A 27,017-nucleotide genomic window follows, 5' to 3' on the forward strand; every position below is an offset into this window, starting at 1 on the left:
CGGGGGGGGGAGGAAGGTAAGGGGGTGTATCAATCCTCTGAAGAAACACTGTCAAAAAGAGAATGATGGCATGAATGAGACCGTCCCCGATTATACCGAAAGAATAAAAGGCAAGACAAAAGACGTGTGAGGGAAGGGGGATGACATTTCCAGCTGCATGGGGACGCGGGAAGGAAGATGAGAGACGCGCACGACGAACAGAAGGCGACATCAAGCACTCAAAGCCAAAGAGGCAGCAAGAACCAAAGGGCATATGCAAGTGTTGCGGCAAAAAGGGAGTTGAGGAGGGGGGGGGGGCGCAACCAGAGTGAGACACAAGCAGTGTGAAGGTTAATCCAGTTTGTCCTGTTGTTGATGGAGAGTTGACAGCGCAGCAAACATGGCCGCTGCCCACTGAACTGTTCAATGTCAAGCGGGCGCCAATTAGCTCGCCGTGCTTCTTGCACATCCGCATGCTCAAACCGGTTGAAATTTGAACAAAAAAAAAAATGTTCGAGTAATAGACAGGGCTGCAAAACAAAATAACCGTTATACGGCAACGATTCCATCATAAAAGTCAGTAAGAATCATACTTTTCAAAAATGTACAAGGAACAGAAAGCAGCGAGCCTACTTCTCCGTGTTGATGCGTTTCATCACAAACTGGGAAGTGGTCACCAAGATACGAATGAGTGCGAGAACCGGTCGGGCTGCGGTTGAAAAAGGTTGGACAGTGAGTGAGTTAAAGGGAGGAAAGGTTGAGGAGATGAGGAGGAGAGAGAGTTTAGAGTACTTTTAGATGGATGCCTCCTGTCAATCAGCGCCTTTCACCGCTTCCGAAACTCATTTCAAGTGCGGATCTCCTGAGGAGGAACACATAGCAATCTAAAAAGTGCCCGAGATCAAGCTGCATACGTCCCCTCTTCAAGCAAAAAAAAAAAAAAAATTCTGTATCACTCTTCTGCCTTTCTCCATTTCTCAGATGGCATATAATGTATTAAAATGACATCACTCATCACGAGGTATGATGAATATGAAGCCGAAATATGCACCGTGTGGTCTAAAGCAGCAGTCTGTTTATGTGAAATGAATAGTCCCTCACACCGCTACAGTACTGTGAAAATGTCACAGAAAATGTGTCCTTGATTAAGCTACAGTCATCTTGACTGTTAGGGGAAAGAAAAGAAAACAAAAAGTTGATGAATGCATTCGGAGGAAATTAAAAATCTTGCAATGGAACAACAAAGAGGTCGTGTCCTTGATTAAGCTACAGTCATCTTGACCGTTAGGGGGAAGAAAAAAAAAAGTTCATGAATGCATTCGGATGAAATTAAAAATCTTGCAATGGAACAACAAAGAGGTTCACGAGAGAAAGGAGAAGAAAAAAAAAAGATACCCGCAGTCGTGATTACTTAATAAAAGGAAGACAAGGCTCGATCAATAGGCACGTTTTAAAGGGGAACAATCAGCAATGGGGGCCGGACAGCAGGCGGCACATAAAGCTGATGGATCGGTTCAGCCCAGACGTCCTGCGCTACATTAATTCAACAGAAATCCAAGATTATCGGACGCGTCCATAATGAGTGGCTTTACGCGGGTGCTCTTTTAAATGAACTCTTGGGGAAGCAGAGTCAGTAAATCAGTCGGCCGGCAGGTATCAGGGCCACTCATTCTGTCCTGTTGGGCGCTCACCCGGACCGACCTCAAATCCAACACTATCAATCAGCTGGGAGGCTTTCCGCTACAGACGCTACGCTAGCTTTTTAGCTGACCAGGCATGGCTGCCTGCATCGGTTTTGCCACATCCTTCTTGGTCGACTACCTGGAGTTAGAGACAAAGAGTGTATGAAGCACGACCGTGTACAGTCCAACAAGTTCAAACTCCATGACTGTACTGGCCAGTCAATTAGCATGTTTTTGTTTTCATATTGCTGACTGGAGCCACCTGAATAATCTTTCATACTTAAATGCAATCGTTCTAATGAAGTCAACAAACACACAAATAACAGACAAAATATGATGCTGACTGTCATGTTGTTGGTTTTTTTTTTTTGTACTCTGCCTCTCTGAAAAGCAAATCGTTGTTTATACTATTTTTACACTGACAGCAGTCAGTCAAATAACTTTGTTGCAGTTAAAAGTGAAAAAAAAGCCACAGAATATCTTCCTCTTTTTACACTCTTGCATTTTTCCCACGTGACTGAGTCCCTGGTAGCATTGCTAACTTTAAAACGTCTTAAATTTCACAGAAGGACCTGTCAAATGACAACAACAAAAAAAAAATTTTTAAATACTTGGATTTAAAAAAAAAAAACATTTGGGCTATTGAGAATAAAAGTGATATTTTCGATCATCATTAGACCGTGTGAATCAACCATTTATGAAAGGGAATGAGGCCATCCTGTAATTGCGTTTTGATCTCCTTGAAAGCATAACGCCGCGACCTTAAATGCACTAGTTCATTAGATTGGTTCTGCTAGTCTTTATTTCTGATCCATTTCAAGTGAGGAAACTTCGGGTTTGCGCCGTCATGTCTTTTCAGCGGGAATTCATATTCAGAGCACCCCAAAATAGTCCATGCAGGCAGGATGTAAACACAAGCCTGAGCGAGTGCCATCCAGTGGGGAAAAAAAAAAAAAAAAAAAAGAGACAAAATGGAATGGTTCTGCTGCTCGAGAGGAATTTAAAAGCTTCCAGGCTTGTTCTAATTTTAGTGTATCACAGTCTGAATCAAAATAGCCTCGATGCCAACAAGGCTGAAGCCGCCTTAATGTGATGCCTATGAGCTCCATTAAAAACAGGACACGCAAGCATCTCTTGCCGCAATTTGGCCCGTGACGGCCAGTAAACAACCGCCATGTTGTTTTGGCCGTTTACTGTCGGACGCCACAAGATGTGGCAGTGTTCCACCGTCTCGTACAAATTTCTGCAACCTCACCTCAGCGTGTGCTTTTCACCTCTCCCGACCTCAACCTGCCTTGCTCAACGGTTCTGCTACGATGGCGCATGCAGACTCAATTCGCTAGCGTTAGCTAGCGGTTAACTGGAATGGATTCACACGACGCGTAAATCTTTTGTCTAGTTGTGAAAAACGTCTCTCAAAACAGGCCGTTCGGATGGCAACAGTGAGTAGCCCTCAACGCCCAAGCTCCACCCCCAATCACTGAGGTTGTGAAGTGGTGAAGTGTAAATCTTTAAGTGCAAGCCTACTCTCCTTAGCCTCGGGTGCGTTTTTCCCAAAGAACCTCAGAGAACTTAAATAGTGATGAATACTGCATACCGGATGTCCCCTTTAATGCGTAAATCACTCCTGAAATGTGCACATGTTGAAATAACCGATATTGTCATCAGAAATATGCAAGTAATATTGCAGACGGGCTGGATAGTTTGCGGGGGCGCTTACACTAAAGCCAACATAAGGCGCTTGCCCGCTTAGCTCAAACTGATCAGGCTGCTTCAAGTCGTCGTGTGGTTTTCCACACATACAAAACACACAAATATGCTCGCTTATGCGCGCACACGCACACACCCACAAATAACGCACAGGCAAGCCGACGCACACGCGCACCCTCACCAGCAGCGTCCAGATGGGCCGAGCCAAGGGCATTCCGGCACATAAGAGCGAATGCCGAGTGATGCGGCAGAAGGTCTCGAGGACAGTTCACATTTCTCCCTGTATTTATGCATCCATGTTTTTTTAATATGCAAGGTCATGGCAGCGGCTTGACGGGGGGGTAAGGAGGTCCCAGCAGCTGTTGACATAAGCGAGTCCAAATGGGTGACCCGGCCAGGTGCTTGGCTGTCCCCAGCAGGTTGGCGGAAGAGATGCTGAGACAGAACCTGGACTCGGTGAAGAAGTTGTAACCGGAACGAAACGAAGGACGACTTTGACTTTGTCTCCGAAACTTGAAATGACGCAACCGTACGATGCAGCTCATTGAACACTTTGCCATGACTATTTAAGCGCTAATCTCGTCCCGCGTGAGGGGAAACGTGTCACATTGGACTGTCATGTTCAAACTACAAAGCATGACAGAAAAAAAAAAATCATGAATGAGTGCCCAATGCTGTCTTCAGAAGAAATATTACAAGAAGGCTTTGTGCCATTACGACTTAAAAAAATGGATGATGACAAATGAGAGAGGTGGAAAAAAAAAAAGTCTCGGTTGAGAAGGCGAAAGAGAGAAATGAAGCGACAAAGCCTGGGAAGCGCAGCAAGGGTGCAGTCAAGCAAAAGGTCTCTGGGTAATTCGGAGCAAATCGGGCAGGAGGGATCCAAAGTACAGTTCGGAGACTACGGGAAGCGGGTCCAAATGAAAGAAAAGACACGGAAGGGCGTTGTGAAATGTGCTCGGTGGAAAGAACACGAAGACAATCGAACTGAGGTGGGAGACCATCGGAGGGAAAGAACCGAAACAAAGTAAACTCGGACGAGGGTCCAGAGATGAATCGTGCCTTTTGCGAACAGAGGCTCGACTGCAACCATTTGACACATTTCAAGTGACACCCACAGCAGATACATCTGAGCAAGCATGACTGGGCAAGAATAATCATCAGTCGCCATGACTTCCTTTTCCAGCACCACGCCGAGCTTCATTCGATGCGCTGACACAAACCAATACGTGGATTTATTTGCACCGTTTCTCGTCTTTCGTTTCATGTGGATGGCACAAAACGTGAACTCTGAACGGAGCCAGACGCGTTTTGTTCCCGAGAGCCGCATGGCGCGTATTAATTAACGCTCAAAGTGCCAGGGTAACCCTAAAAAAAAAAAAAAAAAAAAAAACGGTACATGAAACACTTAGTTTTGCATATCAAAGGCTAATTGAAGCATCAAGTCTTTGTGATGTAGTTCACTGCAAGGGGAGAGCCAGTGAAAAAAAAATCCTAATGAAAATCTCTTTGCAAGCCTTTTCGCTCACCATAAAGGGCCTTTCAACGCGCATATTTCAATTGTTTTTATTGCCGTGGTTAAAGTCTCACCAAGGAATATTGTGGAACCTCCACGGCGAAGCGCCTCAAAAGCGCAAAGGTAGTGACGTGACAGAAGGAAAAGTGTCAACAAAATTATGTTACTATCACACAGTCTGTCTGTTCTGTACAATATAAGCAATGCAATTCTTAACATGTAAAATGACTTTTTTTTTTTTTTTTTAATCTGCAGGAAAAACAGTTTCTCTGTCCCTCACGATTCCTCAAGTTTCTCTTGAAGCAGCTCAGCACTACGAGCGAGTGCGCCTTCAGTATTCTTTTATGAACATTCATGTTAGAGGACGAGGACTTCATTTCTGGTCACCGTGACGTGGATGTTTTAAGCCTTGAGAGGAATTACACCATCGAATGACGCGATGTGACATTTCTATCTCAAGGGCAGCAAAGGCTCAGTTCATTGGCATTCGAACCGAAAGGTCGGAGACTCAACTCACTAGAAAGCAAAGCCTCTATGGAGACATTATATTGCACTACTGTATAGTATGCTTGTATGATCGGTCGTTGTACAAAATTACAGCAGATCTGAGACCAGGGAACTACTGTATGTCTGGTGTGCATCAGCTGGCACAACACGGGGAAGCCTTTACCTTCAGTAAAATGGGATTTATGAGCAGGCCCAGCGGCTGCGTGACCTGTTGACCGAGTGGTTCCTTTTAAATCGCGGCACAAACAATACAGCCAAACTCCATCTGGCATGAAACAGCATTAAAACTCAAAAACAAGAGAAACACCGCCTCCCTGTGGTTACTCGAAGAACTGCAGAGATATTTTATCATTACAGGTTCTTGACCTTCAAACTTCCGCCGTTGCACAGCACGGTTATGACACTCTCAAATACAATTCGAAGTTTCAACGACACCAGATGAATTAAATTTTGACCTACGTTTAAATTGTTTAACATTTAGTACAGCGTTATCTGTAGTTCACGGTATAGTCGTGTTGTTGTTTATAAAAATGGTAGCATTGTAGCTGTTACCATTGCACGATATAATTCCACAGTGATCGTGATTAGCAGGGGATGACAATCAATCTTTGCCATGAATAGCGAAACATAATTGCCACAACCCAGTTTATAATTGCTTGGCATTAGATATAGCAAGACATTAAACTCAAAACATTTGTCTAAAGTCTTAAGTCTCACACCCGCCACACCTCTCGATAATAACCTCGCATCTTACCTCAATATGCTTGTTCAAGTTGGTCGGCGAGCTTTTGTAAGCCGTGAGCTGCTGGCACCGGTATTTTTGTCAAGTTTGCAGCGCAAACGAAATGAGTTGCTTTAGAACAGGGGTGTCAAACTCAGGTCCTGGGGGGCCGCTGTCCTGCATGTTTTCCAAGTTGCAACACACCTGATTCAAATGAACAGGTTCAATGTCAGATTTCCGCAGAGCTCGCCGATGATCTGGAGAATGACTTCTCCAAGGGATGTGCGATGGTCTGCTGTCTTTTCTCGCTGCTGCTGACACGGACAGACGGAACATTTTGACCGACCAAGCTGTTTGGCTGCACTTAATTTGAGTGTGGCGAGCTGTCATCGATTTGTTGACGTGCGCCACGTGTTGGTGCGACGCATTACGTACAGACGAAGTGTGTCGGAATGTTCTCCGTTTCCTGTAGGCTTCTCATCCAACCACAATCAAAATCACTCCCATCTATCCGAGCTCGATTTCCTTCGTCTTGTTAATCTGAACGATGATAAACTGGAATGAACGCAATTTAAAACGAAATAATAAAGTGTGCGTGTGTCAATCGTAGCAAGTACAAATAAAGTCTGAAAAATAATTACTCCACTCAAGTATAAATGCCCCAAATTTCAATTGAAGTACGGCAACGAAGTATTTTTGCTTTGTTAGTTGACACCCAAGATTAAAAAAAATTGCCAAAATGACACAAGAAAGTATAGACAATGGCTTTATGAGCAGGTCATGTAACAAAAACAATCACAAACAATAGGGACAATACGCGATAACGTGGTTGAAATACTGTATATAACTATAAATATCTTAAAAGGATAAGCTACAAGAACAACAAAAAGATTTGTTCATTAATACATTTCAGTGGTCAGGTGATGTCAGTTACTTGGGTAGCAACAAGGGCCCATTTCACGAGAAAATGTTTTGTGTGATGAGGCATAAACAAAAGTCCAGGTGGCAAAATGTTGACGGCTAGCATCAAAGGTCAAATGAGTTTCTTTTAACTTCTTCAAGAGGCTTAGTGCTGGTTTTTAGGTGATCCTTCACTTTGCTTACACGGTGTCATCTCACCTCACACTCGCTTCCTAACTTGCATGTCAATCGTTTGTTCTCCAGAAATTAAGCGTTCTCTCAAATTCTCCGGTGGCATCAGAGATGCGTGGGCACTGGGATGATAGGCCGAGTATTGCAGTTTTCGCAGGGTTTCTACCGGTGAGCATGAAGAAACCTACAGTTGAGTTAGTGCATTCAAGAAAAAAAAAAGGTGCTAAGACATGTCAAGTTATTCAGCAGAGGGAAATGAAGGCACAGATTTGGAGTATCACACATGCGCACACTTCTGGTGTACAAAGAAGGGTTTTGATCACCTTATTGGAGCTTGAAAACTAACTACTGAGCAAAAAAAGGGTTTTTATAGCTTCAGCGTGGGTTGTATTTACCGGTTCCAAAACTGCAGTGGCTGCAGATTCAATCATACGCTTACATTGTAAAACAAGAGAGCCACAAATGGAATGGATAGCAGAAGGAGGCGGCAAATGCCGGGTTGAATCAAACGGTGCAAAAAGGGTCTGCGGTGGACATTTACCAAAGAAAAGATTACCGGTATACATTAAATAAGCGACAATAAAAGACTCAAGACTGAACATTTATGATCCCAAAACTATATATTAAAGATGTCTCTGAAATAAATGCGCTCCATTGAAGTCAGCAGCAGAAGTCTCACAACTCCGCCGCCATATGAATCGCGTTGCTTCGAAAATGTTGGACTTGTCTGGTCCAAAGTTGCACCGATGAAATCCAAGTCATTCGGAACGAGCAGTGAGTCGGTTTTACGGTTTAAAAGAATAACATATGAGGCTACACGACGACTGGTCTCAGTCGGCACACCTACACAACCTATGGAGACCCATACAAGTACTGTAAATACGCGCCGTGTCCGTAAAGTTCAAAATACCAAACTTTTGAGTTTCCCCCTCCGAACCTGGGCCAGAAAATTCATCACAGACAACTCGAGGCTCCTTCAACACGACAACGGGCCTGTTCGCAACGCCCTAAGAATCCGACAGTTCCTGGCTGTGTAAAGCGTTGCCGTGGTGGAGCAACTTCCCAACTGTACCCGACCTGGCTCTGTGTGATTGGCTTTTCTTCCACCCCACTTTCACTCGCTAAAGGGTAAAGACATGGATGACATCAACGTGGAGTGGAGCGCACAACGGCATGGCACAGAAGGCAGTGAGATTGCATTCAACTTCCCTACTTTGAAGGGACAACTAGTAGTTTGGATTTGAACTAAAGCTTCTGTGATAGCAGTCCTGGGACTTTTCAGACACACCTAAACTATTAGAAACAGTGCCCTCGGTATGATGCAGTGCAGTTCTTCACTCTGGCCAACTATACGCACAATAACATTTTTCAAATTCTTATCTTTCTGACAATGAAGAATGTTGAATACAATCCTTGTGTTGGATCCGAACAGATTGTGCAGGTGTGCCTCATGTTTTGGTAAGTGCAACGTTTAAAAAAAAAAAAAAAAATCTATGTTGCCGCCTTTCACCTGAAGGCTTAATATCGTCTTGTTTTCCAAAGGCGTATGGCACCAGGTTGTGATTCCAAAGACCGGGATCTGGCGATGCTTGTTGATGGGTGGGGGCGTAATTGTTGACTCCTTGTTGACTGACTCCAATGGAAGTGAGCCTACGAATGCGTTGCCCCATCAGTTTAGATGTTCCTCCCGCCGTTGATGACGTTGCCGCCGGGGGGCGCGATGTGGATGGAGTCCAGAATGGGCCGCAATATCTGGCCAAACGGTCTGGAGATGAAAGCAGTTTGGATGAGTGCCCTCAACGGAAACCTTGCACAATGTGCCTTACATGGCGGAAGGGGGGATTGATTATAAAAAAGGGTTGTCACATTCATATAAACCTCATTCACTTGCTATAAATTTCCAAAAGGCCTTTATCTTGAAGCTAAAAAAAATAAATAAATAAATAAAATGAGGTTTTTATGAGACATCTCTCAAAATTTGCACATCTAAAATTATATATACCGGTATATATTTTTTGGTTTGGTAAAACAATGCCCTCTCGATCAATTCCCTCTTCAAAAGGAGATTTTAATTTCAATGACTTTTTTTAAGGAAAGTTAAATAAAGGAAAAGAATAAGAAACATAATTCTCAGACAGTTACTCCAGTTGCATGGGCGGGGTGAAACTCACGTGGCGAGGACTTCGGACGGGAGGTCAGTGATGTAGGAGGGGATGGGCATGCCCGTTAGGAACTGAGCAACCTCGTTGGTGAACGTGTTGCAGTTGTGCTCAAACAATCGATACCTGTCACCTCTGAAAAACAAAAAAGAGGAAGGCCGCGGCCGGAATCAAACCCTGCACTCTGTTAACCCGTCCAACACCGTGCCACCCGCTGTTTGGATTACTGTGTGAAAAATAATTATAAATTGTGTGAATAAGTTTTAACAGAAACCTGTAAGTGCTTTCTCCCAAGGATGAGAGATATTCCATGAAGATCTCCTCTGAAACTTCGGTCTCACCGAGTTCCACAACTGTGTCTGGGGGTCCCAGCATCGTTCCACCCTGGAAAGCGCACACAAAGAATCCCGTTTAGCTTGCCAGATCTGAAACAAACCGATCACTTTTAATATGGCAAAAATCTAAGCCACAGGGGAAATGTTGTATTAATAATTTAGGGAAACGTATTGAATGAAACATGATTGTAGCGCATTGAAAATGAACAGAAATCTGTCTGTCTTCACTCGCCCACGTGAAGATAAAGCTGCTTTTCGACAAGCGCCTCTTTGTTTTCCTCAGGATATAGTTGCTCATTTTAAGTACAGTACTTTTATCATTTACTTTTCTACGTATTTGTGTATGTAATAAAATGTGTTTGTTTAGTCCTACTTATCTTGAACCCAGAACATTGAATATTATTATAATAGTGCCAACAAAGTATTATTTTCAATCCCAAAGCACCAGTGTTCTGACGGCCGCATTAAATGCACAATAAACTAATCAAATGGTTATTTAAGGAGTTCTATCAGGAGCAATATCTTCTTAAAGGAAACCCACAATGTTTTTTATTGACTGTACAAGGCATAACAAGGTAATATTGTAAATGTAAAAAGATACACTGTACAGTAAAATGGACTTACAGGTGAACAGCTGGAGATTCCTTCTCCTCCGAAAAAGAACTCATCTCCATATGCCACGATGGCTGTGTGCCTAGAGAAGAATAACATGCTGTGTAGGGCAGTAATATTCTAGAATGGGCTAGAATAATTTCTTTCTTGATTTTCTTAGAACACATATTAACACCATCAGAAGCTGATGTAACCCAATGTGTTACGAAAAGTGTACAGCTGCTAAGGGGCCCAGCACCACAGTAGCTGTCAAGCAAACTTGAAATGACTAAGCGTTTTACGTAGCTACACGAATTAATAGAATTTGCTTTCTTACCATATGCCATCCAATTGCTTTCCTGTCAAAAATAAAAAGGCGTTAGAAACTGAAGGCGGTGGCACAAAAGTATTCAAAAAAAGCGGCTCGAAAATATCAAAAGAAAGCACTTTTTATTACATTTGTGCATTCAACCCTCACAAAAATAACAATTATGGCATAGCAACATGCATCAATTTTGACGCGTTATTTACACAAGAGATTAGACGTTGATAGCCGTGCTTAAAAAAAGACAAGTTGCGACAGAAAGCCGACTGTATGATGCTAGTGAGGCCGGGGGGGCAACATCTCATCGGTGGTCTGTACTCACCAAGCATGATAGGACTGAGGCTGCGTGCCATTCCCCGAGAAAGATCATAAATATATAACTGTACATTATATCTTGCAGAATTCTTGTCCATAGCGAAACCTCCTGTAAAAAGGTTTGTTTAGCTGTAGCTGTCTCCGATGATTGAAATCTTTCGAGTCACCGCTGAATGGGAGGGCCTTTGAATAGGATGTAAAACAACCATTTCCGCTTTTGATGCTGTCAAAATAAAAGGAATTATGGCTAAAAGGCAGTTTCTTGTTTTCTACACTGGGGGGCGCTGTCTGCTAATACAGTACAGCAGACAGCTGTACTGTATATACAAGATAGATTATGAAACGAAAGGTGGCGGTAATGTGTGCCTGACGCCTACTTTCCACCTTTATAATTGGAAAAGGGGAAGAAGAGGAGAAGGAAGAAGAAGCGCAGTTGGTGAGCTCAGCCAACTCAGTTGCACCAAAATAACTTGGCTACGGCTGACATCACTCTGCAGAAATGGCTGCCACCGGAGTGCTTCCCTTTATACGAGGGGTGGACCTCAGCGGAAACGACTTTAAAGTAAGGATTTCAAACCCTATGTGCCTAGTTATTATGGTTGTCTGACTGTTCATCAAATTGTCGAAAGGCGATCCAGGTGAACGGAACCCCAAACGATTGGCCAGCAAGAACACGATCTTAGCTTTACGCTATTAGCTGGGCGTTAGCCAGTGATCTGATATATTGACACGAGACAGTGCAGTCAAATGAGTCTTAAACTGTTGCGACGGAACTACGTGCAAAATGCGATTGTCGTCTTATTAACCCTCCTATTTTTAGCGTATGGAGAGTGCGATTGAACACGCTCCTAAATTCCACAACCCGTTCACCAACAAATGGGCAAACTTGATCAGCGGAATCAATTTTAGAATAATAAAGTGGATTATTTGAGTTTGTGAATTTATTAACCGTGCCTTCATAGTTTGGCGGCACTGAGAGCTGTTATTTATGCATCGTTTTTTTAATGTATGTGTAACAACTGTGTTTATTACACCTATTGGAATTCACTTTCATGCCACTGGCGATAATATCGTATCGATGAACAGTAATGCCATATTCAACTTCAATACAACCCACACATTGCGTTGTTGTTGTTGGGTTGGGTTTTTTTCGACCCAGGTTAAAATGAAGCTGAATTTAGACCACGTGTACTTATTTGTTGCCAGGTCGGCAACATCATATTATGATGTCTTCAGGGGTTAATTCAATATTTCATTTTCGTTCTTCTGTAACTTTCAGGGAGGATATTTCCCCGAGCATGTCAAATGCATGAGTAGCCTGCGATGGCTCAAATTGAACCGGACGGGACTGTGTTACCTTCCAGAGGAGCTCTCCTCTCTGCAGAAGTTGGTAAGAACCGCATTGTTGTTTACTTCTGTGCGTGGCACCTGTTAATTGCACGGGTTGGATATTCTTAACATAGCAAAGAGGAGTTTGTGAAGGCATTTTTCGTCTGAACTGAAAACATATTTGTGGAGGAGAGTATGTTAGAATGGCTTATTATTAAATCAGCGTTTTCTACTGTGATACCAGCATGCTTGTCAGCTATAATGTGTCATGGGTCATTGCGTAATATCGTTGCAACAAAACACACTTGTTTGGAAATGAATTGGGGCCTTGGAGGTTAACAAGAAGAGATTGCATCAGTAGACTGCTTTGTGGAAACTTCATCTATTTCTCTTTTAAAAAAACCAAATTCCTCTGATAGGATTAGTGTGGCCTCGAATCCAAATTTGTTTGATTTTCCATTTTATTGGTACACGAGATTACTTTGTTTTCACAATGAGAAGTCACTGCTTGTTGAGCAACAGCTTGTGGTCACATATTTTTCTGTCCTGTTCAGCTGGTCATGCTGAATGGAGTGTCAAAATCCCTTTGATTTATGAACAGTTTTTTTTTTTCTGTGCAACAGAGGTGTGTTGTCATATTTCTGCATGGCTATGCATTTTGATGAAGGGATATTCCATTTTACTGAAGGGTGCAGCCACCCATGTGCTGATGTCATTCTGATATCTCGCTGCCTTTTTGGAATACAATTAGCATGGAAAAAAATGTGATGATAAATTATTTAGGATGGTGGTTTTTTTTTGTATTTTTTTGTTTCAATTGGAAATGATTGAATTGCTGACTTTTATCTTTTTGTTGTCTTCCCTCAGGAGCATCTTTCAGTCAGCCACAACAGTTTGACCACCTTGCACGGGGAGCTCTCCAGTTTGCCAAACCTGAGGGTGATTAACACATACACAGCGGAAGCTTTGAAAACAATCCAAATCTGTTGTGGGACACTGGAAACTATTTTGTGTCATTGAAATCTGTTCCAGGGTTATTAACCTCTGTATAATGGGATTTGCATCACACTTTTTAACACAGAGAGAGAGAGAGAGAGAGAGAGAGAGAGAGAGAGAGAGAGAGAGAGAGAGAAAGAGAGAATTACTGCTTTTTCTTGTCACATAAAGACTGAACTCTGCTGACTCGGCGCCGTACGTTCCGTTCCTCTTTTATTAAGAACCCATTGCCACGATAAAGGAGAGCGGATAGCTTTTCCATTAGCAGTTCATCACACTCGCCTGCTCTTGCTGGGATTCTGGTGTCTCACACAAAAGACCAAAATTGCAAAAAAATACACTTAGGGAATTCATCCTTTGAATACCCAGCGAGTGGAAGTCTTGTGAGATTTTCTGAAATTTCAGATACTTCAGGTACGATGCGGTTTGACCTCTGACATTTTTACGACTGAAGTATATTTGTTCAGAAAATTGTCTTGACATTCTGAATCCCAATCTGTGACATTGAACTTAAGTTTACAGTGGTTCCATGCCTGATTACCATCCTTCCTTAACTTATCGAAACTTGTGATTCAATGTGGTATAAATATTTCTTTCTTTTTGTGCAGGCTGTGGTTGCCCGTGCCAACAACCTAAAAAACTCAGGAGTCCCAGATGACATCTTTCAACTCGATGACCTCTCTGTGCTGGTACACGATTTTCTGCTTTTGTCTCGGGCCCGCCACACGGCACGGCCAGCAACATGGCCGAACGTTTAGTCACGTTCGGCGGTGTTGCCTGGTGCGCAGCCGGCCTTAACCGCATCCTCAATACAAACGCCAGTGTACGGATGATGTGACTGACTTCAACCCCCATTCTAATAACGTATAGGACCTGAGCTACAACCAGCTGACAGAGGTCCCCAGAGACCTGGAGAACAGCAGGAACATGCTAGTCCTCAACCTGAGCCACAACGGCATCGACTCAATCCCCAACCAGCTGTTCATCAACCTGACAGACCTGCTGTATCTGGACCTGAGTGACAACAAGCTGGACAGCCTGCCACCCCAGATGAGACGCCTGGTTCATTTACAGACCCTCATCCTTAACAACAACCCGCTGATGCATGCGCAGTTGCGGTAAGAAGGCTCAACCTCTGTCTTACTGGTCATTTATCGTGCGAGTACTTGTATGATAAGACCTCCTTTTTTTTGGATTCTGTGTAATTTTGCGTGAGCAGCCAGCTGCCTGCCATGGTGGCGCTACAAACTCTCCACCTGAGGAACACTCAGAGAACACAGAGCAACATGCCCACAAGCTTGGAGGGTTTAATGAATTTAGCAGGTAATGCACACGCGCGTGTGCACACAACATTGTTTTTCAATGGCCACTTAGTTGTGACCCAGAAAAATTTCATAGCTGCATTACTACTGAATCAAATACTCTCAACGGTTATATCACAATTTCTTCCCTCTGTCTACAGATGTTGATCTGTCTTGTAACGACCTGACTCGGGTACCAGAGTGTCTCTATTCACTGGGCAGTCTGAAAAGACTCAACTTAAGTAGCAATCAGATATCGGAACTGTCGCTCTGCATCGACCAGTGGACCCAACTCGAAACACTGAACCTTAGCCGCAACATACTCACCTCATTGCCTGTAAAGAGTATTTTTATTTTTTTTTAAGTTTGTTTACTCCATGTGACCTTGCAACGTAAATAATAACCCTGCATAACTCTCTATATCTAGTCGGCTGTCTGTAAGCTTTCCAAATTGAAAAAGCTGTACATCAACTCCAACAAACTGGATTTTGATGGCGTTCCACCTGGCATGGGGAAACTATCCAATCTCACAGAGTTCATGGCGGCGAACAATAACCTGGAACTCATCCCCGAGGGACTCTGTCGGTGAGCGCAAGAGATGTTACGGTACATGCGATGACTTGGGACATCACTTTTTAATCATCGCGAGTACCTTTTTGCAGGTGTGGCAAGCTGAAGAAGCTTGTTCTGAACAAAAACCGCCTCGTGACACTGCCGGAGGCCGTCCATTTCTTGACTGATTTAGAGGTACAGTATCCAAGCATCTTCATTGCACGCTACCTTATTAAAAGTCCAAATCTTTTTTTGTTTTTTAATAATATGAACCCCGATGAATACATTTTTACCTTCACCTTTCTAGATACTGGATGTGCGCGACAACCCCAACCTCGTGATGCCTCCGAAACCAGTCGATAGAGCAGCCGAGTGGTACAACATCGACTTCTCCCTGCAGAACCAGTTGCGGCTGGCTGGAGCCTCGCCTGCCACCGTGGCCGCGGCCGGAGGAGGTGCGCGTGCGCGCCTGTAGACATCAACGCGTTTTAATTATGTCGTTCCAGTGGTGCTAAGTTGTGACTCCTGAAAATGACACTTTTGTGAGACTTCTCTGAAAAGCCAAATGCAATGGAGGAGTCTGAATTGCTTGGTTACAAAAGAAACGATATTTACCCGTTTGAAATCTCACAAGGTCCTCCTGACACATGGTTTTGTTTTTTTTGTGTGTGTGTGTGTGTGTGTGTGTGTGTGTGTGTGTGTGTGTGTGTGTGTGTGTGTGTGTGTGTGTGCGTGCAGGGGGCAGCCCCAAAGATCCCCTGGCACGGAAGATGAGGCTAAGGAGGAGAAAGGACTGTTCTCAGGATGATCAGGCCAAGCAGGTGCTGAAGGGCATGAGTGATGTCGCACAAGAAAAGAAGAACCTGGAGGTGAGGAAAGCGGGTACAAATGGAAATGAGGAGTGTTTTTCGGCGAGCAGAGGAAGATTGATTACCTTGTGAACATTTTGCAGGAAAATGGGGATTTAAAATATGCAGATTTAAAGGTCCGGCGCTGGGATCAGGGTCTGGAGAAGCCTCAACTGGACTACTCCGAGTTCTTTACGGATGATGCCGGGCAGGTGCTGCTCTCGGCTATTATTTCCCCTCTTTCCTGTGTCACAAATGCACCGTAAGCATGTCCTCTCCTCACTCCAGGTGCCAGGCGTGGCCGTGTGGCAGATCGAGAATTTTGTTCCCATGCAAGTCGATGAAACGTTCCACGGGAAGTTTTACGAGGCCGACTGCTACATCGTCCTCAAGGTACCGAGGCAACCGGCCGCCGCTTCCGTGGATGAGTCACCAACGCGGTTCCGACTTGGCTTTCAAGTACTCCCTCTGCTCACTCGGCCGTAGACGTTTTTGGATGACAACGGAGCGTTGAGCTGGCAGATCTTCTACTGGATTGGCCAGGAAGCCACGCTGGACAAGAAGGCCGGCTCCGCCATCCACGCCGTCAACCTCAGGAATTTCCTCGGAGCGGAATGCAGGACAATAAGGGAAGAGATGGGAGACGAGAGCGAAGAGTTTAGCGAAGTATGTCGTCAAAGCGGCTCCTTAACGTGTGCAGATACGCAATAACGCGTCAGTCAACCTTGCTGTAGATGATGGTTATCATTGTCTCGTCTTCAAGGTCTTCAACAACGAGATATCCTATATCGAGGGAGGCACGGCCAGCGGATTCTACACCGTGGAGGACACGCAGTATTCCGTCAGGTAGGCTCCACTCTGAATGGTCTTGAGCCTCTTCAATGAATTGAGCCTTTTGAGGCACTAAAACCCAAACACGTGTGTTTTATCAGGCTGTACAGAATTTACGGCAAGAAAAACATCCGACTGGAGTCTGTACCTGTGAAGTCTTGCTCTCTTGATCCACGGTGACTTTCTTGATTCAGTTCACGTTTTCCTCACATGTTCACGACTTGCCGGCGGCCGTTTGAGTGGTATATCGTGATTTCTTCTCTCTGTTTGGCAGCTACGTCTTCCTGCTTGACGTTGGACTGGAAATCTTTATTTGGAGGGGAGCCAACGCTACGCTGAGTGGCACCACGAAGGCCAGGTCAGGGGGTGGGGGGGGATAATAATGGAGTCACGATTCAGTTTGGCACAAATTTTCTTGAAGTCCGGGAGTTTTAATAAGCCGGTTCAAATCGGTCTTGAAAATTGATTTAGTCTTTCGTGCCGCATAAACCTGCTGGAGCTTTGTTTTCTCCTTTCAGGTTATTTGCGGAGAAGATTAATAAGAATGAGCGTAAGGGCAAGGCAGAGATCACAACTCTAAAACAGAACCAGGAGCCTCCAAATTTCTGGGAGCAACTTGGAGGACAACCGGAGGAGATCAAGAAACACGTTCCGGATGACTTCTCCGCCATCAGACCCAAACTGTACAAGGTCAGTCAAACGTTTGGATTTGTACGGCCGTTTCAGGATGACCGCACAGGGAAACGGGCGGATTGCTGACGCCTTGGTCTTTTAGGTGGGGTTGGGTCTTGGCTATCTGGAGCTTCCTCAGATTAACTACAAGCTGTCTGTGGAGCACAAAGACCACAAGATCAAACTGGACACGCTGCCAGAGCTCAGACTGGTATGGTAATCCGGTTCAGATTAGCCAGATCGGGCTCACAACTAATCCCAAATGATCCGTACACAAAGTCAAGAAGTACTTGTCAAAGTTACGCGTCTGTACACGTATCACGTTTGCTTTGCCGATCAAACAGCCAATTTCCATGTGACCTACTTCCATCGTCTCCGCTTTCCACCGCCTCCCCCTCAGCTGCAGTCGCTGCTGGACACCAAGTGCGTGTACATCCTGGACTGCTGGTCTGACGTGTTCATCTGGATCGGGAGGAAGTCTCCCCGACTCGTCCGAGCCGCCGCCTTAAAACTGGGTCAGGAGATCTGCTCCATGCTGCACCGGCCCAAACACGCGTGCGTCACTCGAAACCTCGAGGGCACCGAGTGCCAGGTAGCGCTTCCAAATGTCAAAATTACGAGCTCTCACCTTCCTTTCTGCCTGGAATCGTCCACTCCTTGGGACCTGCAAAAAGTTTTTGTTGATGCCTAACGAGTCCTGCATGGCCCGTGGCCACTGTTCATGTAATCAGTGGATGTCACTCTCGAAGCATTACTGGTTTGTCGTGATGCGACGCATTTTTAAATTTGCATATATCATTATGAGACAGTTATTTTTTTAAGAGCGGTTTTGATGAAAGTAACCAAAGTCCATTCAATATGTTGATACTTTTTAAAAAAAGAATTTAAAAATTGTGAAAAAACAGCAAAGGCACATTAACGTGAATAACTGACCTTTCAAACATTCTTCCCCTCTTTTATCGCCCTGGTCAGGTTTTTAAGTCCAAATTCAAGAACTGGGACGACGTGCTGAAGGTGGACTACACCAGAGCCGCGGAAACCGTCCAGCAGAATGACAGCCTACAGGGCAAGGTCGGCAGATAAGACACGACGAGCAGGCACATTTTTCTTCATCAGGATGATTGCTTTGGTTCACGGGGTGTCCGTGTGTTTTATCTGTCAGGTGAAGAAAGACACAGAGCAGAAAGACCAGATGAAAGCCGACCTCACGGCGCTCTTTCTTCCCAGGCAGCCGGCCATGCCTCTCACCGAGGTAACGCAACACACGTATTCGCCGGTCCGCAAACGGGCAGCCTCCGCTGATGTGTTTTTTTTTTCCCCCCCACGCGGTGTGTAGGCGGAGCAGCTGATGGAGGAGTGGAACGAGGACTTGGATGGCATGGAAGGCTTTGTGCTGGAGGGCAAAAAATTTGCTCGTCTTCCAGAGGAGGAGTTTGGACACTTTTTCACTCAGGATTGCTACGTCTTCCTCTGCAGGTGTGCCTGTGTCTCAATAGCCTCTTCGCACAGCCTTGCCACTAAATTGCCACGTCAGTGGCGTCACCGTAGAGCAAGACCGTCGTCGTGCCATGCCGATTAATGATTGGATAATTTCCCGCGGCACATTTGATGATCTGTCAAGACACACTAAAGTGCCTTGGCTCAGTTTTTGGGAATCACCGCCTTAAACACGAGTTGGGATGAAGCTAGGAGAGGGGGGGAAAAATAGTGTCAGTGTGAAAGGACTCGTTACCATATTAAAAAGTTATGTTAAATCATCTCACCATGTTTTGGCAGATACTGGGTGCCCGTGGAGTATGAGGAAGACGAGGAGAAGAAAGAGGGCGAAGACAAGAGAAGGGAGGACGAGGAGGACAAACAGCCGGAGGAGGACTTCCAATGCGTGGTGTACTTCTGGCAAGGCCGACAAGCCTCCAACATGGGCTGGCTCACCTTCACCTTCTCGCTGCAGAAGAAGTTTGAAAGCCTCTTCCCGGGAAAACTGAAGGTAACGTGAGCGATCTGCGCACACGCGACGAGCGATGCCTTCCGAATATTTTTTTAACGAAGGAATCATCTCCTCTGGGTTGTCCCTGCAGGTGGTACGGATGACCCAGCAGCAGGAGAACCTCAAGTTCTTGTCCCATTTCAAGAGGAAGTTCATCATCCACAAAGGGAAGAGGAAACAGAAGACTGACTCGGCCCAGCCGTCTCTCTATCACATCCGCACCAACGGGAGTGCGCTTTGCACCAGGTAACGGGCTGCACTTCGATGTCCGCTTTGTAACCTGCGAGGTTACAACCTTCACTCGAGAAGAGAACACCGCATCAAGATCGGAGCTCAAACTTAACATGTCGCATCTCTCCGTTAGAACCATCCAAATCGGAACGGACTCCAGCAATCTCAACTCGGAGTTCTGCTTCATTCTCAAAGTGAGCCATCGTTTCACCTTGAATGTAATTCTCCAAAGGGCCTTATAACCATCCTGAAGCATCCTCGTCGGTGTCCGTGTGGTGCGCAGGTCCCCTTCGAGAGCACAGACAACCAAGGCATCGTTTACACTTGGGTGGGCCGAGCCGCCGACCCGGATGAGGCCAAGCTGGCCGAGGACATCATGAACAGCATGTTTGATGACACCTACAGCAAACAGGTACCACAACGGCAAATTCATTGAAAAATGATCATAACTAACCCTAGAAAATGGATGGATGAATTTGTGTTTTGACAAGTACGGCCATACCTTCTTTTTTTTCCCCCCCCTCCAAGGTCATCAATGAGGGGGAGGAACCAGAGAACTTCTTCTGGGTCGGCATCGGTGCTCAGAAGCAGTACGACGAGGACGCCGAGTACATGAAATATGCTCGTCTCTTCAGGTGCGTTTTGAGCTCACGCCACACGAATTGTAAACAGTCCATCTCTCAATGGGCAATATAAAAAAATAAAAAATCTATGGCACGTGAAAAGGTTCCCTCTCTTACTTTCAGGTGTTCCAATGAGAAAGGTTATTTCTCAGTGTCAGAGAAGTGTTCCGACTTCTGCCAGGACGACTTGGCTGACGACGACATCATGTTGCTCGATAACGGCCAAGAGGTAGGGATTGGTAAAATGATGATGCTGTGGGCGAAAGCTGAACTCTGTTGCGACGCCCCCAGGTGTACATGTGGGTCGGCACACAGACGAGCCAAGTGGAGATCAAATTGAGTCTCAAAGCCTGTCAGGTCAGTTACGTCGTTTTTTTGTTGTTGTTTTTATTTTTTTTTTTTTCTTTGCTTTTTGGCGTGGTGCATTTTTGCAAACCAAACCCCCCCCTTGTGCATCTTTGCAGGTGTACATCCAGCACATGCGCTCCAAAGAGAACCAGCAACCCAGAAAATTGCGACTAGTGCGCAAGGGAAATGAGCCGCACTGCTTCGCACGCTGCTTCCACGCCTGGGGGGCTTTCAAAACTCCCCCCGCATAGACACTCGCATGCTGCCAACTTCCTCTATCGCCGGGTGTCCCAAACTTTTTCAGCTCATCCATATTACAAGTTGAGGGCTAAATTTAAACCCCCAAGATATCACGTATGGTTATCAAAGGCTCACAGTACATCAATTAATGATAAACATGAATCAAAAATCCATCTGCCAAGAGATTTCTGTGCCTGCACAAGCAATGAAAGTTGTTTGGACCGATACACGATGTCGTTTTACGCTATTGATATGAATACCATCTGGGAAATAACACCACTTCATTAGGTCTGAACATGTCTGTATCATGGCATGCCATTGAAGCATTCTTTCGATATCCAGTAAGTGCGCTCAACTGTCTTACTAGTGAGGACAAAGCGCATACTAGTATATGGTTCTCAAAGATATGGAATAAATGGCTGTCTATAAACGATAGGGGTTTTCTTTCTCCTGTTACATGATATTGAACAGATTGTTAGCAACTCTGCATACTGCTGAGAATGTTTGGATGAGACGCCCGTGCCGTAAATGCTTAGTGCCATTTTGCACAGCTCATCTGAAGCACATTATTATATATATATTTGTTTTTCATTGAGGACTTTAAAGCAGACTGTCCTCGCTCTTCGGTGGAATGTTTATTTTCGACATACTTGATATCACATCTATACACTGATGGCGATGCGTCACCGCTCGTTGCTTTTAGTCAGCATGCCAGACACATGAGTCACATCGACGCTTTGGAGTGACCCGACGCGCAGCCAATAGAACCTCCTCACAGTCACGCGGACTAAAGTTGCTTTTGTGGCGCTTTGCGAGCAAAGGCCACCACGTGAGATTTTACGGGTTTAAAATCTACAGTTGAAAGATAATTTAATGGGAGCTCATATCACATCTCTAAATATTTTTTTCTTTTCAACAATGAAGAACACAAGTCAGATGGTTGTCCGAGCAGATTTACAAATCTTTGTCGTTCCCTCGGGGTGACCTATGTGCCTGTTAAGTGTTTGAGTGCACGGGCTCCTGATGCCACCTGCTGATGCTTTATTTATGTATTTTGTATTTTTAAAAATAAAATGTCACATCTATCATCATTCTTGTTACTTTATGGTATGGTGTGTTTAGGTAGCAACAGCTCTATAAAAACACCAAACCACATTTGAGTCTTCACATAATCAATTTGATGATAGAATCGCTTAATTTTTACAGATTACAAACGAGGTTTGAAGGGGCCTGTTCTGAAAATAGCACATCAGTAGTGGGACTGATTACCATTTGAAATTGAGCAATGATTATCAGTATTAATTGAACTTAAAAGTATCAATAGTATCAAACCGGTAACCCTTCACATTAAATAAGTACTTAGAAGTCGCTCTCAGCTTCAAAAAGGTTGCTGACCCCTCTTCTAAGGTAAACAAACTTCTTGGTTGCAAACAAACCAATAAAACCAACGTCACTTTGAGTACATCTTTTTATTAACATTCACAATCCATCAGCTGAAATGCTAATGCTAAACACTATTAAAATACCAATCACAAAACATAATGACTGAAAGAAAAAAAAAAAAAACAACCGTGGAATTAAAAACTATGCCAGCTATAGCATGGAAGGGTTAATGACTTGTGTCAGTCAAAAACATCAAAACTAAAATGACAAAAAGGTAGACGTGATCGAATTTCTACTTGTTGAGCTAGATAAGTTAGTACTGAGGTCCCTTTTTTGCTTGTCAGTCTTGTGATTAAAAGATGCTGGAAGCTTTTTTTGTTTGTTGTTTAGGCTCGAACACGTGACTCATATCATATGTTACCCTACATAAAGACACTGCATGTATACATAGATTTGATTTTACACAGTAAAAGTTTGAAAAAAAAAATACTGGTGATTCAAGCTCTGCTGCCAGCATACATTAGCCACAATGCAATCCAAACAGGTGCATTCTTTACACTTGTACAACTAACACACACTTTGCATTCAAGCCCACGATTCCTTACTTGCCACACTTCCCACAAGACTTCTGTCAGAGAAATGGAAGCTGAAGAATAAAATGTTTTTTTTTCCCTGCCACTGTAATGGTCACGACCTTGTCAGTGTACAGTGACAGTTATGAACACACTGCTTCAAGTGTCAATGTGTTTAAATGGTGTTCAAAAATCTCACAGCCACAGCGCCACCGTCAAACTTCCACCTTCCCAAAATCAATTAAAGAAAAAAAAAAAAAAAACCTTCTTAAACCAGCTGCACAAACTTCCATATAAGGCTTTCTTCCAGCCTGTACCAAATGGTCAATTTTGGCATCGTGCAAGAACAACCGTGTTGTCTCCCCCACAGAAAATCTACACGCACGTCATGCCGACCTCTCTGGAATGAAACAGTGAGCAGTTAATGTTCCTATGTTAAGTGGAAAGGATGGGAGTTGGAAGTGGTTCCGTGTGTGTGTAGGATTTAGTCGTCCCACTAAGTTTTCATGCTCTGAGGAACCCAGACTGCAGAGCAAAAGCAGGAGGGGGGCTTCGCAGTGGACTTCAGATGGGGTGATGAGATGTTTGTGGTCCAGCACTAAAAATCAAGTCCATCCAGAGACCACCTGAGCCCCTCCCTGCAAAACAATGGAAAAATGACACTTAGCAACTTGTCCAAAAATGTTTCCGGTCACTTCACTTCATTCCGAGGCCACATGGGCTATTGCGTGAATGGGCGCGACTTCCGGTATAAAGCAGAACCGCGGCAAGTGTTCGCGCAAGTCCACTTTTGACGTTCAATATGGGGAAAGTCAGATGAAAGGGAAAACATTTATAATGTCGCTTCCTACTAATGTAGCGAGGTAGGAGGATGACATCATCATGTGACAAATCGGTACAATCGCACGTTTAACTAATTTCTGAACTCTGAACACAGCAGATTGTGCAATCGGCAATTGAAAAACTGCGGAATATCAAAATACTGAATCATATTACGTCTGTTCTGAAATGATTGCATTTCCCATACACATGAAATCCTACCTGATGTTCTTGTGAAACTGCTCTCAGTCTTTGTGGGGCACCCGGCGAATCTTCTCCGCTGGTTTTGTCGTAACGCAAGCACAAAGTTGCCCCGTGGGCTTTTTGCCCACAAAAACGAAAGAAGCGCATGTGCAACTTTTGGTCTTTTCAAATGAAGATGCCAGCCTAATCATTCTTGTGTTCCTCATCCCTGGGTAGGTTCTGGAAACTGTAGCGATTATGATGTATGAGATTATGGACTCCTCGTACATGTTGAAAACACGAACCCTGAAGCCATGACTCAACTTGGCAGTTGTGCTAACAACTTGTTAGCACAACTGGTTGTTAGCACAACTGCCAACATGTTCGTTCTCAAGCTTTACTAAACATTTTTGAAATGCTACGTTGGCTTGTTGTCATATTGAAAAGGGGGAGGGGGTTCACACAAGAGTTTTGTTTTTTAAAAAATATAATTAAAAAAAAAAAAAAAAAAGAAAACGATTCTTTTTGTAGTGTACCACATTTTAACTTTAAAATGACAGATGCGTCAGGTCACTTCTGGGTGAGATTGGTGGGGAAGGTTTTATTTTGAATAGAAACAGTCCCCGTTTCTATTAAAAATAAAATCAGAATACTGTACATTTTCATTTTTAAATTGTACTACTTTGATCATAAAAACAATTTCATTGTACTTTATCTGCAGCTCAAAATGGTTCATTCTATGTATTTATTTATTTTGAACAATCTGCTGTGGCACATAAATTTCCCATCTAGGGATCATCTATTTTCATATCTTACTCTTTAAAAATAAAAAGGGAATATGTAGCTTTTACAAATTTTAGTGTTGTCCAGACGAACGTAAATGCTGGGTGGGCCGTACGTGGCCAGCGGCCGTACTTAGTGCAGCGTGTGGCCACGTGGTGAGCGGTCGCCACCTGTTCAATTGATGAGGATGCCAGCAGGGTGTCCTTCCTCCTCTTGAATGTTCTTCAGGTTGTTCTCCTCCTCGTCCACGGTGCTGCGCAGCGAACGACAAAAAAGTTTATTCTGAAGTCGCTTTCGCGGAGACCCGAAATGAAGACGAGTCGTGTTTCCGACTTTGCGCTTACGTGAGGAAGTCTCTGACGTCTTCCACGGTGAGCTCCCCCGTCGATTCCAGAGTGATGTCACCACAGCTGAGAGGGGAGTCCAGGGGCGTATCCGAGATGGGAGAGGACACGGAGCTGGGGGGCTCCTCTGCTCGTCCTGCCAGGGAACAAGTCAGAACATTACTGCCGAGCTTTGTGTCTACGACGTCATTCATGTTAAACTTGTCGAATCTTGCAAGCCATTGAAAAGCCAAAAACAACTCCTCAGGGCAACAACAAAGCATGAGGGCCGCACTGAAATGGGGAGAAAACGCAGTAATGTCCTCATAGAATGATAACGATATGAGCATGAAATTACAAGAATCAGACTCTTATAAAAATAAAGCCATCATATTAAAATTATCTTCTGATGTTAAAAGAAAAAAAATATATATTGCAAAATAAAGTGGTGTGTAAACTTGAATGTGACTCCAGAAGAAAAAAAAACATTTAATGACAATGAGAAACGTTTGAAGTAATTTCACATGACGACAGGCCTCCACAGGCCTCACGGAGCAGGAGAGACAATTGCTGTGTGCTGAATGGTCACTATGGAGACCCGAGGGGACCCCGACTTGGGGAGAGTTTAAAAGGTCCACAGCAGTGAAGAGAATGAAAAAAAAAAAAAATGGAGTGGAGAGAAAAAAAGAAAGAAAACAAAGTCGAGAAGTGCGTGCGGTACCTTCAGCTTGTTCTGTCTGGTTCTTGTGTGTTCCGTTGGCCTGCGGAGGAACTGTCGTGCCATCGCTGAGGAGACACATGAACACCAACACAGTTGATTGTGCTTTGCCAGCTTTCTGTTCATTCTTCAGTTTCACAAGCAGTCTGTAGGTGGCGCTCAAAGGGGACAGCGTTTCATTTGTCCAGATTTAGGCAGCAACGTAATTTAATACGGTGTTCCTCTGCCATAATTGCAATTCATCATTGGTGCCCTTACAATATTGCAAATTTTGAAGGGGGCGGGGGGGCTTTTTAGTGCCCAAAAGAGACAGGGGTCTCGAGTAACCCGTGACTTGCTTTTATAGTGTATCACCTGGCCAACGTGAGCTGCGAGAGTCGCTCCAGTGCAACCGAGCACAGTGGTTCAGTGAAGACCTTCGCAGACAAGGAGAACCTCTCATATTCTGAGGGGGAGATCAGGTAGAATCCTGCACACACACACACACACACACACACACACACACACACACACAGACAAAAATTAGACAGTCGCGCTTGGTACGTTGGCAACTATTATGCAGCATTTTAATGACACTGTCATTTGCTCCTCACCTTGTCCATTTCTGGTAAAGACACAAGATGCAATACCACTGATGTCCTCTTTTCGGATGCAGTCATAGCGTACCTAAAAACAACAGGACAGTAGGACGGATGCAATTTTTTTGTTTGTTTTTTTCCAAATCGGTATCAATAAGCCTTTCAAGCTACCTGTGGTCTGAGGCCAGGTACGCTGAAGAGGTGCATGTCGCCCATATTGGTAAGGCACACCAGCGTGTGCTCGCAGTAGTCTTCCTGAGCCGTGGAGCCGAAGACCACCAGGGCAACCTTCCTCACCCGGCAGCCCTCATGAGCGGTGAGCTTGAATTTCGTCTTGGCGCTCACCTTCGGGAGAGAGAACACCTACGGCGAAAGAGAACAGAGGCAGTGACTTCTGTGCTTGCAAATTTGGATCTTACCAGTGGGAAAACAAGAAACCACCGATTGGATTTTATACATGTACATGTATAAATTTAAGAGACAAGGGCCCATTGGACTATATTTTGAAGTTACCTTTAGTTGTTCTTCTGAGGCGATGAGCACGGAATGAGGATTGGACATATCCGGAGCAATGGAGAGGTCCTGCGAGGCTTCGTAAGGGTCGGGTAGCGGTTTAGCGCGTCCATCCAGCACGCAGATGGACACAACGGGAGCTCTGTGCATCAGCTGGATCTCTTTGCCCAGCACGGCCTCCACGCAAGCGCCGCTCTCACCGGCGATCCCCCGCTCAGAACCGCGGGTCGAGCCAATGCCGGGTACCCCCAGAGC

The 27,017-nt window shown here is 44.6% G+C and overlaps 3 protein-coding genes and 2 long non-coding RNA genes across 7 annotated transcripts in view; 1 reads left to right on the forward strand and 4 right to left on the reverse strand.

The window, feature by feature from the left end:
- LOC109520283 (uncharacterized) overlaps positions 1-6,428 on the reverse strand; it is a 25,400-nt gene extending 18,972 nt beyond the window's left edge. The window contains exon 1 of the long non-coding RNA XR_002169142.1: positions 6,149-6,428. This is a non-coding gene — a long non-coding RNA (uncharacterized LOC109520283). The remainder of the gene's footprint in view (positions 1-6,148) is intronic.
- Positions 6,429-6,868: 440 nt separating this feature from the next.
- LOC109520272 (uncharacterized) lies at positions 6,869-8,271 on the reverse strand. Its single transcript, XR_002169140.1, has 2 exons — positions 8,170-8,271; positions 6,869-8,121 (listed from the first exon to the last, which is right to left on the reverse strand). It is a non-coding gene; the product is annotated as an uncharacterized LOC109520272 (long non-coding RNA).
- Positions 8,272-8,787: 516 nt separating this feature from the next.
- desi1a (desumoylating isopeptidase 1a) lies at positions 8,788-11,137 on the reverse strand. Its single transcript, XM_019877389.1, has 6 exons — positions 10,940-11,137; positions 10,630-10,651; positions 10,326-10,395; positions 9,641-9,750; positions 9,379-9,501; positions 8,788-8,972 (listed from the first exon to the last, which is right to left on the reverse strand). The coding sequence occupies exons 1-6, from the start codon at positions 11,028-11,030 to the stop codon at positions 8,882-8,884; spliced, it is 507 nt and encodes a 168-aa protein (XP_019732948.1). The 5' UTR covers positions 11,031-11,137; the 3' UTR covers positions 8,788-8,881.
- A 109-nt stretch (positions 11,138-11,246) lies between these two features.
- On the forward strand, positions 11,247-21,981 carry flii (FLII actin remodeling protein). The gene is made up of 31 exons (XM_019877384.1): positions 11,247-11,494; positions 12,212-12,322; positions 13,129-13,200; positions 13,866-13,946; positions 14,128-14,375; positions 14,477-14,580; positions 14,720-14,895; positions 14,986-15,143; positions 15,221-15,305; positions 15,418-15,565; positions 15,849-15,979; positions 16,063-16,170; positions 16,247-16,351; positions 16,445-16,624; positions 16,722-16,804; positions 16,891-16,965; positions 17,064-17,147; positions 17,308-17,479; positions 17,565-17,672; positions 17,862-18,053; positions 18,434-18,532; positions 18,624-18,713; positions 18,798-18,937; positions 19,238-19,448; positions 19,540-19,694; positions 19,813-19,873; positions 19,963-20,091; positions 20,208-20,314; positions 20,426-20,531; positions 20,594-20,659; positions 20,767-21,981. The coding sequence occupies exons 1-31, from the start codon at positions 11,432-11,434 to the stop codon at positions 20,899-20,901; spliced, it is 3,783 nt and encodes a 1,260-aa protein (XP_019732943.1). The 5' UTR covers positions 11,247-11,431; the 3' UTR covers positions 20,902-21,981.
- A 363-nt stretch (positions 21,982-22,344) lies between these two features.
- The window catches only part of llgl1 (LLGL scribble cell polarity complex component 1), a 24,647-nt gene continuing 19,974 nt past the window's right edge, over positions 22,345-27,017 (reverse strand). For 2 of the 3 annotated variants that reach the window (XM_019877387.1, XM_019877385.1), the window contains exons 18-25: positions 26,763-27,008; positions 26,421-26,612; positions 26,265-26,337; positions 26,026-26,140; positions 25,675-25,739; positions 24,975-25,110; positions 24,801-24,883; positions 22,345-23,483 (exon numbers count right to left, since the gene is read on the reverse strand). In XM_019877387.1, the coding sequence (XP_019732946.1) occupies positions 24,805-24,883; positions 24,975-25,110; positions 25,675-25,739; positions 26,026-26,140; positions 26,265-26,337; positions 26,421-26,612; positions 26,763-27,008 (906 nt within the window). In that variant the 3' untranslated portion in view covers positions 22,345-23,483; positions 24,801-24,804. The remainder of the gene's footprint in view (positions 23,484-24,800; positions 24,884-24,974; positions 25,111-25,674; positions 25,740-26,025; positions 26,141-26,264; positions 26,338-26,420; positions 26,613-26,762; positions 27,009-27,017) is intronic. The other variant, XM_019877386.1, reaches the window with a different exon arrangement.

This window comes from Hippocampus comes, unplaced genomic scaffold, assembly GCF_001891065.2.
Source record: "Hippocampus comes isolate QL1 unplaced genomic scaffold, H_comes_QL1_v1.1 scaffold193, whole genome shotgun sequence".
In the NCBI taxonomy this organism is placed as follows: Eukaryota; Metazoa; Chordata; class Actinopteri; order Syngnathiformes; family Syngnathidae; genus Hippocampus; species Hippocampus comes.